This window comes from Lytechinus pictus, chromosome 5, assembly GCF_037042905.1.
Source record: "Lytechinus pictus isolate F3 Inbred chromosome 5, Lp3.0, whole genome shotgun sequence".
In the NCBI taxonomy this organism is placed as follows: domain Eukaryota; kingdom Metazoa; phylum Echinodermata; class Echinoidea; order Temnopleuroida; family Toxopneustidae; genus Lytechinus; species Lytechinus pictus.
The window spans coordinates 34,662,061-34,677,107 of NC_087249.1; the positions used below are offsets into that span (position 1 = coordinate 34,662,061).

General features: G+C 37.9%; 1 protein-coding gene across 1 annotated transcript; it reads right to left on the reverse strand.

Moving 5' to 3' along the window:
- Positions 1-3,749: 3,749 nt before the first annotated feature.
- On the reverse strand, positions 3,750-10,482 carry LOC129260256 (large ribosomal subunit protein eL21-like). Its single transcript, XM_054898271.2, has 4 exons — positions 10,314-10,482; positions 9,898-10,010; positions 9,215-9,365; positions 3,750-3,895 (listed from the first exon to the last, which is right to left on the reverse strand). The coding sequence occupies exons 1-4, from the start codon at positions 10,446-10,448 to the stop codon at positions 3,806-3,808; spliced, it is 489 nt and encodes a 162-aa protein (XP_054754246.1). The 5' UTR covers positions 10,449-10,482; the 3' UTR covers positions 3,750-3,805.
- Positions 10,483-15,047: the final 4,565 nt, after the last annotated feature.

Genomic DNA, 15,047 nt, shown 5'->3' on the forward strand with positions numbered 1-15,047 from the left:
AAAAAATGTAAGACGAATCTCATTGAATTCTTAGGCATGCAATTTGAATCAAGATGAACCTCTCGCCAGAGAAGTGTGGAACAAAATTGAATTCTAAAATTAAACCTGGCTTTAATGAAGAGACCACTTTTCATGTTAAGATAATAGCTTTCCTGACTGCATAATGACATGCCATTCACTGCTCAGAACTCCACTCAGGAAACATTCATGCTCAACTGAATATCTAGAGGAGTAACATATTTCCTTTTTCTTCCCCCAAGTCCTGAATGGATAGGTCAGTCGTATTTGCACATATTCAGAGTCTTATTGGTGCTGTTTTACTGCAGCATATTCAGTGGAACAGTGGTGTCCATTAAAAAAACAACTATATTCATGTAATTATATTCCAGTTCCCAGGACGGGCAAGTCCATCCCAACAAAAAGTTGACGTGAAGAAAAGGGAAAAAATCCAACAAAGCATTTATTGAAAATTTGATCAAAATCTGATGTAAAATAAACAATGACATTTTTAAATTTCGCTGAATTTCACAAAATAGTTCTATGCACAACCTGGTCAGGATGCAAATGAAGGGACTGATGTCAATGTCACCCACTCACCATTTCTTTTGTATTACCAGTATATATATCAAATATTCAAATTTGTTCCTCTTTCTCATGTGAATCAAATTTCCCTTTCCACATGAAATTCCCAGTTATAACATTTTATGGTTCAGTAAAAGTTGGTCTTTATTGTTAAATATGTTAAAATTAAAATATTGTAATAATTCAAACAAAAATAAAAATAAATATTGACTGAGGGACATCATTGAATCTCTTATTTACATGTAACTGAACTGTTTTGTGGAAAGTAGCCAAACTTTAAAAATGTCAAATCTCTCAATATTTTACATCTGATTTTAATTTTTAAGCGGTATGCTTGTTTTTTCTCTATTGATTCCAATCAACATTTTTTGGGTTGACTTGACCTTTAAGGATTTTTTTACCCGATTCATATTTCTTTAAAACCAGACCCACTTATTTCAATGGGGCCAAGAAGGTAATCATCACCAAATTTGTGTTATGGAGTTTTTCAGCATGCTCTACTGGTAGATGTATAAAAAAATCTTTGGCGACATCTCTAATTCTTCGTATAATTATTGCTCCCAGGTCAGCATTTATCTTCATAATCTGAATTGATTCATTCTATTATAGTTTCATTTCAAATTTTTTTGACCCAATTTTATTGTATTTCTCTTCTAAAGCCCCTATCTTTTGTTTTACAAAAAGTGAGATAATTTAGTACTAATGTAGACTAATGTGCATGTAATGTGATTAACAATGTGACCAAGTTCATTGTAATTTGTATTCCATTTTAACCCTAAAATGGCCAGGGGGGGGGGGGGTTGAATCAACCCCCCCCTCAACATTTTCTGCGATCATTCCGCCGCGCGAATTTTTTTGACCACGTCACTCTCAGAGTTTATACTTTTAAGTCTCGCGCATCTTTTAAGACCAAATTTACAATGCCCGGGTACGCGGTTCCGAAATTGCGCAACATTTTGTAAGTGCATGTCAGACCAAAAATTGTTCCAAAACGTGATTTTGTGTACAAAGTCAATGCAAATTGAGTTTTCTCATCTTATTCATAAAGATATGATTATTTTTACTTTAAACAGCTGAAAGCAATTGATTTTAGCATAATTATGCTTCAAAAAGGTTGTGCAATAAATCTGGTGAAAAAAACAAAGAAAAACAAAAGGTTGAAAAACAAAGAAATACATAAGAAATTCATAAAACAATAAAATACATAAGAAATTGATTTCCAAACCAAAGTTTTTTCAATTGCCATTGTTAAGAATGCTACAAGGAATATTTTTACCAAAAATTAGCATTCTAGGAGCTTTATTTAGTGAATTAGAGCAAAAAGTATGATTTATGCATAAATTAGCATAATTAATTCATATAAAATAAAATCTCATTATTTTGGAAAATTCTACCATACAGCCTTGTAGATTACATCGCACACTACCAGCGTGCAAATTTTTGCGGCACTCGGCGGCCAAGATCTCAGGGGGGGGGGGTTTGAATCAACCCCCCCCCCCCGGCCACAGAACAGCCAAAAAAGCCCGGCCTAGTTAGGGTTAAGCAATTATTCATGAAACGACATCCACATTTTGAACTTCCTCCATGACATCAGCATCATTTCGCTTGTATTTGGCTTCCTCAAACATACAATTTATCATTCATCTACACTGAAAGTACTTGGGGGTTGATGGTCTTAAATGATAGAACTTGCTCTCATCACCATTTTCCAACCAGTCATATGCTGTCCTATCAAATTAATTCAGTACTTTCACACATTCTCTTCTCTCCCACTTCTTTAGAATCCATCTGCTTGCTTTACAACCTCAAAGTTATTGCTTGCATTCATTGCTCTACAACCCCATGTCTTTGTAGATTTCCTACTCCTGCTCAAACAACTATATCATCACTACGTCATCATCTAACCCACATCTCTATCACTTCCAACTCATGAGAATAAAGAACTTTGGTCAATTCAATCTAATTTGGCCAAAAATACACAAAACATCTTTTGGTACTGAACAATTCTCGATACCCCAAATAGGAACAAAAATCTCATAATGCGCGAGACGAGATAATTTTCACTCCGTCGGGTCGTCATCACCACTTCCGGTTTAGAGTCATGCTTGCGCGAGGTTCGCCACGCTGAAATCGATGCCAATCAGCGTAATATGTACATAGTATAATACTTTTTATTACATTTGGTCAGTTTTGATTCCATTTGAATTATAAATAAAATATATTTCACGTGAGAATAATTTTTATTCATGTTTTTATTTGGTTATAAAACAATCAAACAAATAATGAATATCTTAAAATTTTGCATTTAGCGACCGGCCTGACATCACGATCGTATTCAACTAGACACTAAATATATTCAGCATTCATTTCGTTCAATTTTTCGTCGACCACAAAATGGATAAAAATCGGTTTCGGAACTTAAAAAAATCTTAACTGACAGATGAATACCGTGCAATGGAAAGCGTCGGGCAGAATTAGTGACTTTAGCAGAAAAGGCTGTAAAACTGTTAGTGAAATAGAGGGTTGTGATCACGAACTTTCCGAGCGAAAGCTACGTTGTGTTGTTGTGCATGACGGCACTGTCGATCTGAATGGCAAAACAGTGCGTTGGACTTCCAAACAGGAAGTTGTAATACCGAAAAAGCTATCCCATAATGCAATGCACGTTACAGGGATTTTCCCGGATCTCGGCGAAATCGCTATTTGGGGTAGCGAGAATTGGAAAGTTATCATTTAGATAATACAAATCAATCAACATGCCATTTTAACCTTAATGTGTGGATTATACTTTAACAGGCCATATACCAATTTGAAAAGCCATTAGGACTTTATGGCAGATGTTGGCATACAGTATTTATTTTTCCAGATCTGGGGGCCGTTTCACAAAGCTGTTCGTAACTTAAAAACGACCTTAAGAAAGACTGTTGTTCCTTTGTACGTGCTAAACCATCGTCAATGAACATATTGGTGCGTACCATTTACCACAAGAAAGGATTACCAGTCGTTCTTAAATTCGCTCCTAACTTACGAACAGCTTTAAGAAACACCCACCTGTTAGTATCAGCCTCATTGTTAAGATCAAGATGTGTAGTGGATTCAGCTCAAAGAAGCCATCATGTATCATTCACAACAACACAATGAAACAAATTCTAACTGGACACAATGGGTTTATATTATTCTGTACACTTTATTGAATCACTGTAGGCACCACACTCATCCATGTCTATGCAATGAACTCATATGGGATGGGCTCAATCAGTTGGGGAGCGTTGTTCTTGGCGCTGACAAAGTGGGCTTTCCTTGGTTGGACAGGCTGTGGATAATACAGATAAAGTACAATTCAAATGACTACATGGTAGTGTAATGGGACAATTTCATTACTTTCACAGAATGGATTCTTGGTTAATTGATACCACACTGGACCAACTGAAAATTAGGAACATATCTCTTTATTATTATATAGAGATACCATCATATTACTCTGATTCTCACGAACACACTTCTGAGGTCCACAAGATGAATATGCTACAAAATACATTTAAAATCGAAGAGAAGAAACAAGTGTATGAGATCTTTTCAGCCAAATTTCTGCTAATTCTCTGTTTTATCTACAACTACATACTGCTTGATTTTGTAAGAAAGCATGCCTGTTTCTTCCTGTAAGTACTGTAGCTGCTCTAGTGTCATCTTTGTTGGAGTAAACTAATTAAAACCACTATTTATGAGGAATGATCTGTGCTGACTTACACCATCAGTTTGCCTACGGTCCCACACCTACACTTTTGTGGTGGATGTGCACTCTGTATTCTACAGTAGCCTATATGTATATGTAACATAGGCATCTTGCTTAGTCGTGTTCAAGCTACCAATGCCAATGGAGATCATGTTGAAGCTGTTTTTGTTGGCCCTCCTCTTCATCGGGACAACAGACTGTATTGTTAGTGCCTGCAACATGATGCACTTGAAAGGAATTTGTTTGACTCCAAATAAACTTCGACCAGCTGGTAAGCCTATGCCATATTATTCAAATAGTTATTCAACATTTCGCTGCTTGTTATACACTGCTGGTGACATCGAATGCAATCCAGGACCTGATCCGGTGCTTACTGGAGTGTGTGATGACAACATAAACATTAATAGAGGAAGAAACAAACTGTTGTCTTGTACATTATTTAATGCAAGGAGTATAAGTAGCAAACTGGCTGAGCTGATAGTTTTTCTTCAGACCTCGAAACCAGATTTCCTATGCATAACCGAAACTTGGTTGGGGGCTGACACTGATGACTGTGCACTTGGTTTCCCAGATGATTATCTGATACTGCGTCGTGATCGAGGTGGTAGACGTCGGGGTGGCGGTGTTCTCCTTGCTGCGAAACATTCCCTCAAACCGCAAGTCATTACTTCTGTTATTCAAGGTGACAGAGCAGAACTTTTATGGGTATCGTTATCCTTCACCCCAGGATCCTCTTGGCTAGTTGGATTGTTGTACAGGCCTCCGAACAGTTCAAGTTCCTACTGGAATATCTTGAGAGCTGAGATTGAAGCTGTAGGTGTTGACAATTATGATGGTTGCCTACTGTTGGGTGATTTTAATGTCAACATGTCGGCCGGTAACTTCTCTTCTAATCGGAACCAACTGTCAGAGCTTATGGAGGAGTTCAACTTTGATCAGATGGTGAAGCAGTCTACTAGAATCATGGTCAATGGAGATGTCGTTTCAGGTTCCATTATCGATCTTGTTTATACGAACCGGCCTTATTCCTTGATCCACGTTGATACTGCAAGTAACCCAGTGACATCTGATCATCATGCTGTTAACATCCGTATCCGTTCTCCGAGACCTTCGCCCCAACGAGCCACTTTGAGGTCCTTTCTACAGGTTCGTCGTGGGGATTTTGCGAGACTTCGATACCTCATTCATCTGATCCCATGGCGAGCTATTTTACCTGGAACTGATGTGGATGAGTGCAACGAAATCTTCACAGACTTTCTTGATGCTGCCATTAAGGAAACTATCCCACAGGTGCACAAACGGAAGAATCGCCTCTCTCCTTGGATCACACCCGAAATCAGGTCTCTGATTAATGAAAAACATTCTCTGTTTAGACTTGCTAGGAGAACTCATAATCATGTAGACTGGTCAAATTATAAAGCTGTCAGAAATAATGTGAAGAAGGACTGTAGAAAAGCGTATTGGACATATGTTAATACATTGTTTGCCTGTGATGACAATAGACGTAGGTTTTGGGCTTTTATAAGAACTCGCAAAAACTCGCCTCCTCCTCCTAAGTTTAGGTTTAATGATGTAGATATTTCAAATCCTGGAGATATTGCAGATGCTTTCAGTTCTTATTTTAGTTCTGTATTCAGTCAGCAATGTACTCTACCTGATGATCCCCCTACTTGTAATTTGCACATTCCTGTTCTTTCACATTTCTCTGTATCTTCTTCACAGGTTCACTTAGCTCTTCTTCGTCTGCAGAGAAATAAGTCTCCTGGACCTGACGGCATTCTTCCCAGTATACTTCTTGAAGTTGCAGAAGAAATTTCACTTCCTATTTCTATTCTTTTCAATACATCCTTAGGTTGTGGCAAAGTTCCATTGTCCTGGAAACGGGCACATATTACACCCGTTTTCAAGGGTGGGGACAAATCACTTGTCACGAACTATCGTCCTGTTGCTTTAACCTCAGTTCTTTGTAAGCTCCTTGAGGGTTTTATCGTTAAGAACATCCAGGAACATATTTATGCAAATGGACTTCTCAACCCTGGGCAGCATGGTTTTGTCTCTGGTAAAAGCTGTGTAACACAATTGACAAATGTTTATCACCAGTGGAGTTGTACCTTGGACAAAACCCGTGCACCCAGGATTGATGCAGTCTTCTTAGATATGTCGAAGGCATTCGACAGAATGCCACACACACAGCTTTTGTATAAACTTGCCAAATCATTTAACATTCAGGGTAGTTTATGGAACTGGATTTACTCCTTTCTCTCCAACAGATCTCAGCAAGTTTTGTTTTTAGGCTCTTCATCGGACTGGATTGATGTCCCAAGCGGCGTCCCCCAAGGGAGTGTCCTGGGCCCCACACTTTTTAACTTGTTTGTCAATGATATCTCCCATTATGCTCTATCTCCTTGTGTTCTGTTTGCAGATGATGTTCTTATTTTTAGGAACATCTATTCATCTGCAGATGAACATCAACTTCAATCAGATCTTGTTGCTTTGAATTCTTGGTGTGCAAGAAATGGAATGACTTTTAATACCTCAAAGACAAAGGTGATGCATATCACAAGAAGTAGACGAGTTAACCCACCTACCTATTACTTAAACAATACTGCTCTAAGTTCTGATTCTTCCATTAGATACCTGGGACTGATCCTCTCTTCCGATCTCTCCTGGAAAACCCACATTGACTCTGTTGTATCACGTGCTAATCGTCTATTGGGATTCATAAGACTGGTGGCACGTGGTGCTTCTGCATCCTCTATATTCTGCTTATACAAGTCAATAGTATTACCGATCTTAGAGTATGGTGTGCCTGCATGGCATCCCACAACCTCAAAACAGGTGGATAAGCTTGAGCGTGTTCAGAGGACAGCCACTAGACTTGCCCTAAAACAGCGTCGTGGTGAGATGTCCTACGAAGATAGGCTCAAACTTCTCGACTGGTCTTCACTTGCCTCCCGACGAGATTATCTCCTATGTTCCTTTGCAATTAAGTGTCTTCGTGGAATTTGTAACTGTGAACAGCTCAGTGCAAATATCTATATCAACCCCCGCCATCCTGAAACACTTTCTTTCCGTCATCTGCCCTCTAGAACTCAGTCTTTTTTCTTTTCACCCTCTAGGCGCCTTCCAAGACTTTGGGACACTCTTCCTCTAAGTGTAAGAGATAATGCTGTTTCAACTTCCCTCTCTTCATTTCTTTCTTCTTTAAAGGGAGCACTCTTGTCCAACTCATAAATAACTCCATTTTCTTTCCATTTTTTTTTATTTTTGCTTTCTTTTCACCACCTCATTATTCGTGCTATGATTCCAACAATGACATTTCTTTAATAATTATTTTTGTCTGCTGTATTATACAGTGCATATATCTCTTCCCCTCTCTTCTCCTCTATTTAGTTGGAACTTTATTACCTCTAGAACAGTTATACTAAATTAATTTTTGCCATTACACTTTTCCTGTAATTTGATATGCTTGCCATATTACCTAAATAATTACATGTACTTTGCATATTTCATTCTATGATGTGCATCCAACAATTGTGTTTCCTTTATTGTAATTTGATTCAATTATCTGTCAGTAAGGATTTAGTATATAATTAATTTTTTTTTTTTCCAATTAATATTTTAGAATAATGCTCAAGTAGTACAGGCTGTATGATCTGTTATATCCATTTGTTACAGTTGATTTTTTTTTATAATTCCTCTTTAGCAAAACTGTTGGGGGCACATAAAATTCTAAAAATCTCAATATCATTTCTATATTTTTTTAATTATTATTATTACTATGCAGTTCTTAATTTTTCTTCTTTTTCTTAATCAAAGGAGGCGAGTTTCCTGTAATTTTACTATTTATTGTCTCAATAATTGTTATGTATTAGGTGCTGGAGCCTGGCGAGTACACATGTCATTAATAGGAATGTGGAGGCATGCTCTTGCTGTTGTCTAGGGCATTCCTCCTTATTTCATTTCATTGTTGCTTTTCAGGCTCTAGTACCTCACACAAATCTAAGTTATCTTTGTGCTATGTTATGTTAAGCATTACACACATATCAGTCCGGCATGGGTATTCAAATTCTTCCCAATACCCGTCTTTATTCCTTTTACTGTATCTTGCCTGGCGTTACGTACATGCTTTTTAAAATAATGTTTGTCAATGTGTTGTATTTGAATTTTGATAATGTGCAATTTTATATATTGAATGTGCAATATTCTCTCAACGGTTTTTCCATGAGGGCTCGCATGCCTCTGGGCAATAGTACTGAATTTTACTTTTGCGAGCCCTGGCCCATGGAAAAACCGTTTTCTTCCTGTTTTCTTCTTCTCTTTCATTTCTACCTTATCTATATTTAATTATTCAATTTCAAATTGTATTTATGTAATTACATTGTACAATTTGTGTATGTTTTTATGGCCAAATAAATAATAATAATAATAATAATAGAGGCCTTTCATTGTGTGTGGTATCCAATTCCCATTCATTGGCATTGAAGGAAACCTGCCCCGTGGACCATCATTTTTTAGTATTGAAAAATCAATGGGATGCACGAGTTGGCATGACATCTTATTTAGTTCTTGGTTTAATACAAATAGGAATGTTTAATCAAATGTTCAAAATATGGAATTATGCACTTATTTCACTGCCGATCTCAATGAACAATACCAAAGTTTTACATCAGGTCCTAATACTGCACAATGTTTTCTCCACATCAAACCACACAGGGATCAACACCATAGTTTAACCAGAATGAAAGATCAAAATAAAAAAATAATCTAGGCACTCATTTTACCCTCCCTAGCAAACTTTTTACAGAAATTAATTTCAAACATCCGACTTATTTCACTTTTCTTTGTCAGATACATCTTTAAAAAGAGCCTTTTAGAAATTAATTCTACAGTACTGACCTCTCTCTTGATGTTGTAGAATTCACCCTTCTCCTTGGCTTGCTTCTTGAGGATGTCATTGGTTCGCCTCCTCTCCAAGAATCCCTCTCGACTCTTTGATGCCTTGATGTGCTCAATGCGGACATTGATGCGCTTGGGCAAGACGCGATTCCTACATTGAAATAATGGCCACATTTTAACAGTTTAAAAAAAATATTTTTATTCTATAAGAGAAAGATGTTTGAGCTGGACAACTTACAAAGAATGACATTCTGAATGTTCAAATTCTAGGATTACTTCATAAAAAATTTCGCACTACCAGAATTGTGCCATTGACTGAATATACCAAAATTATGTAAAAGAAATATAAACGAACCTTATGTTAATATCAAAGAACATTCTTCCTCATAGGCTCATCTTATGTTTTAGAGCCTGAAGTGTTACATTCCATTCCACACTGTTCATTATGCAGTTTTGCCAGCTCAATGTCAGACTTGGATTACTCACATTGTTCTATGAATCACAAGAAACTCACAAAACACTCCCATTTTTTAAAACCATGTCTTCAATTAAATTTTGCCTTATTCAAAATCATTTAAATCCTAATAAGATAAGCTAATGCATAGGTGAAATGCAGCCAATAATCCTGAATAAATTGAAATCACTTTTGTGAGAAAAAAAAGGGTGGCTTTTTGCATACATACCTGACTTGCTTGTTCACAACAACACCAACAGCATGGGGTGTGACGTTGAAGACACGGCCAGTACGTCCGTGGTATACCTTGTATGGCATACCCTTTTGGAAGGCTCCACAACCCTGTGATCAAACATCATTACACAGATGAAAAAAGAATTATCAGTGCATCTCATAAAATATATCCTCTACTCCCTCCCCATGCAGCTAGTGATCAACAGCAGGCAGCAAAAAAAAAAAAAAAAGTTATTCTCATGACACTCGAGTGCTTTCAACACATGATGATTGAGTGAATACTCACATACAAAAGTGAGTCAGTACTATGTACCAGTTTAACTGTTCAATACTTCATACAACATTCAGTATTTCTTGGTTAATTGAATTCATACCGGTACTGAGAAAAAATGAATCTGTTGTTCAACTCACCTTGATGTCGACATAGTCGCCACGTTTGTAAACCTTGAGGAAGGTTGATAGCTTTTCGACTCCATTGGTCTTGAAAGCCCTAGAGAACATGTACCGCGTACCGCGGCGGTATCCGGTGGTGTTCGTCTTAACCATGATGCCTGTAACAGGGTCACAATAAAAGAGAGAACTTAATAGCGTTCATATTGTTCGTGGGATGGGGGTATTTTCATTTTATTCTTTAAAAATTGTTTGAGGACCAAATACACTCCCCTTTTGACAAATAATTAGATCTTAGATATTAATCTGTTATGTTTGTCTTGTTAGAGCTGAATTGAATAAGGAATGGTCTATTGCAAGTAAGTGAGAGCAATTCTTTACTCCTTCATTATTTTGTTTTCGAAGTAGATCTTGTGGCAACTCCCCCATCTCAACGAAGGGAAATGGTGTGGTGGGGAGCATTCCATACACCCTTTCAAAAAATGCCCTCATTGTCTTGAAAGGTGGCATTGAGAATGGAGTGGCACATTAACGCATCCATTTCAGACAAACAGAGGGAAGGAGCTTTCCTTGAAAGGGTGCATTAACTATAACTAGTCTTCCACATCAGTTGTTTAAAATTACATAAATTGTATGTAAACTGGTATAACAGATCAGATGAGTAAAATTGAAGGTACAGATTGAAAACTGAAAAAAAGTTATGTAGCTTTTCAGATCAGTCATTTATGATGAATTGAAATTGTGAAAATAAAGACAGGGATCATTATTATTTATTTCAAAATGAAAGACTGACATGCAAGATCGGGTATCCTACATGTAGTTTAAATTTCTAAATATTTAAATAATACTATATATGATTGTGTTGGTATTTTCTCATTATTTTCCATAACTTTTTTCACCACTGGCTTTGATTCATCATCTGAAAGATTACATAAAATCAGTTTTTAACATTTTTTATCAGTACCTGCAATTTTGATTCTGTCAGTTTAAAAGACCGATTCATAATACCAGTTTACATCCAATTTACGTAATTTTACACAACTGATGTGAAAGACATCCTTAACTCATCAGTAAACCCACAAAATGTGTGTAATATGAATGGGCAGATCTAAACTTAAACAGACATAAAATTAACCTTGAGGTACATTGTTGTTTGTTTCAACCTTTAGACGACGGGTGTCAGTTTGTGTTATAATTCCCTTTTTGCTCCTATTTGGATGAAATTTTTGGCATAAAAAACCATATCGAATGAAAGAAATTCATGTTTTAACCTTCAGTCCAATTTTACATGTAGGTACAAAGACATCCTTCAAGTTCAAATAGCTTTTGTTCTACCCCCCCCCCTTTTTAATCAGGAAAAGTGAAAATTTTGCAAGCTAAAAAATTGCTAGACCAACTAGCTAACAAAGCCCATATATCATTTTGAAGATGGTTCAAGATGTGATGTGTTATGGCACCAATCAAGCTAGTGCACTTTCAAACTGCCCTCTAATACTTGCTGCTGCAGCTAGCTGAAGCTTGAGAGTTGACCAAACTTGAGGATCGTGGTGCAAACTTTTGTTTGCTTGCTTTCATACTATCTTCAAAAACGTTTGTTACATTTAGATTTTAGATCGAGGCCTGACCTCAATTAAGTTTTACCCTTCGGGCAACTGAGCTCCACAAATTATGACTGTGGATGCTTGTTCATGATGCTGTGGTTAAGACTAATAACTAACAAAGTTATTTGGCTTGAAAGTTAAAACCAGGTCCAAGGTGAATGAATCAAATGCACACAAGCTCGAGCAGCGTGCTATATACCCAGAGATGCCAACCTAAAGCGATGGTTGTCAGGAATATTTACCATATTTGTCAGGAACAAATGGGAGTTTCTCAGGAACATCCCGCGAAGTACATGTAGCATCGTTTATACGCTCAACCACCCAATGATTACATGTACATGTATGTGTACAGTCAATCGCCATTGACATTGTGCATGCATGAACCGCGGCTTGCACTCCGCACTTCGCTGTGTATTCAGCAGCAGCGAGCGGAGGCGCTTGCAATAGAAATCTCAGTAGAGAAACTCCCGTTGGTTTACCGTTGGCCACACACACGCTGCATGCACGATACATGTATACACAATACATGCATATACATGCACAATACAGGCATATATACACATGCACAGCAAAGCAATACACATGTATTGTAGTTGTTTTTTCCGTAACCTTTTTATTGTTGCCGTAACACCGTAATTGGAGGAATAAAATCGGAACAAATATGGCGAATCCGTAACGGTTGGCATCTCTGCATACGTCTGTTATTTTCTTTTTGGAGATTAACAATTAAATGATACACCAGCTTAAAGTGGTACTACCATTTGCTGTGCTCAATTGATTATAACAGAAATTAATGATGCCATATATCCATTCGTATCACATTTCTTTTAATAATATAGTAAAAATAGTGATAATTGTTGGAGTAGTGAACCTTAGTCGTAAAGCTAACAGTGTTTTGTCTTTTCTCTTGTTTTTATTTGCAGGTAGTGAAGAACATGATCGATAAAGATGGAAGACACCATTTACCAACAGGCCAGGTGACAAATGGTTTGGGAGATTTCTCACCAGAAATCCGAGGCTTGTCTTCCGAAAATCCCAACTGATAGGCAAGGAGAGGGCCATTGTCACCCCTGGCCAAATCGATCGATGGTTCAAAGAATTAGAGGCCTATCTGGAGGAAGTGGGGGCCATGAGCATCCTCTTTGAAGGAAGGCGGATGTTCAATTGTGATGAAAGCGGCTTCCCACTTGGTGGGCACAAGGGGACGAGAGTTCTTGCAGAGAAGGGATCGAAAGTCGTCCACGAGGTGAGGAACTACGACAAGACGCAGATCAATGTCTTGGCAACAATGAATGCTTTGGAGATTTCCTTCCTCCTGTCATTATCATTCCAGGTAAACGGACAGAGGCTTGTGGGCGGTATATGACGGACGCACCCCGCGGAGCATTCTTTGCAGCAACCGACAGCGGATGGATGGACTCCAAGTCCTTCTTCGCCTTCGTCGCGAATCTCATCCATCCGTTTCTCACTCAACACAACATTTCGAGACCCGTTCTGCTAATGGTGGATGGCCATAGCACTCACCAATCACCGGAGGTTGCTAGTTTCTGCCGGGAGAACGGAATCATCTTATACAGGCTTCCGCCTAACGCCACACACCTACTTCAACCCTGTGATGTTTCCCTCTTCAGGTCACTCAAAGCGGAGTGGAACATTGCAGAACGGGCGTTTCGGATAACCCACCCTGGATACTTTGTGACGAAGTCTACATTCGCCGGAGTTTTCAAGAAAGCCTGGGAGAGAGTGGCATCACGACCGGCGATAGCAATCAACGGATTCAAGGCTGCTGGGATCTTCCCCTTCACGAAAAATTACAAAAAAGATCATCTTCATCCTTCTTCAATTTTCTCAGCAGTATCTGGTAGCACGTCATCTACGTCTGCACCAGAGGAAGTAGACCAACCATCCACATCGAGACAGGTGACTGATGTAATTCCTCAACATTCAACCCCAAGGTTGAGTTCTATGGATCGTGTCAATGTTTGTGACAGACAGGCATTCTCCGAGGCTGACTTCATCTCCCCTGCTCTTCACGAATATATCAGATTTCCACGGGTAGAATTCTCAACCGGAAAGAGGCGTAAGCAGTTGCCAGAAGCAATTTCGGGGGAAGCCTTCCTTGAATTCCTTCAGGAGAAAGAAGATAACAAGAAAAAAGAAGAAGAACGGAAAAGAGAGAGACTCGAAGAGCGTCAAAAAGCTAAGAAGTTAAAAGAAGAACAGAGTGAAGCGAGAGAAGAGAGAAAAGAAAGCCATGGAGAGGAGGAAAAAGAAGGAAGAGAAGGAGAATGACAGGGGGAAAGAAAACGCGAGACGAAAAGCAAAAATCAACCCCGTAAGCAACCTTGCCTGCAAATAGATCCAAATATTTGTTGCATGTGTCAAGTAGCATACAGAGAGGGAGAAAAGTGGATCGGCTGTGATTACTGCAATCGGTGGATGCATCATGAATGCTCTGAAGTTTGGGGACTCACCGATGCAGAAATCACAGCAACTACGTATCGTTGTCCTATCTGTCAAAAGGAAGATTAATCCTTTCTTTTAATGTACCACTATATGTATTTCGCATTTTATTTATTTTAGTCATTCAAATTACAAAAAAAAGATACTTCCTTGGCTAGGGTAAATTCATAATATTCTGATGTACATGAATTCAGAATGAAAAAAAAAAACGTATAAATTTGAAGGGACGAGTATCTGTATATGTCCAAAGATTTATGTTTCTTGAAAGTTTGGTATGCACTCGATATCTTTGATACAGGTTTTTAAAACTCTATTGCAAAGATGCTCAGTATGAAAATGATAACTGTATGTGACATTTGATAACAATTTATCAAAGAACTCTACTGCAAAGATGCTCAGTATCAAAATGATAACTGTATGTGACATTTGATAACAATTTATCAAAGAATTCTACTGCAAAGATGCTCAGTATCAAAATGATAAATGTATGTGACATTTGATAACAATTTATCAAAGAACTCTACTGCAAAGATGCTCAGTATCAAACTGATAAATGTATGTGACATTTGATAACAATTTATCAAAGAACTCTACTGCAAAGATGCTCAGTATCAAAATAATAACTGTATGTGACATTTGATAACAATTTATCAAAGAACTCTACTGCAAAGATGCTCAGTATCAAAATGAT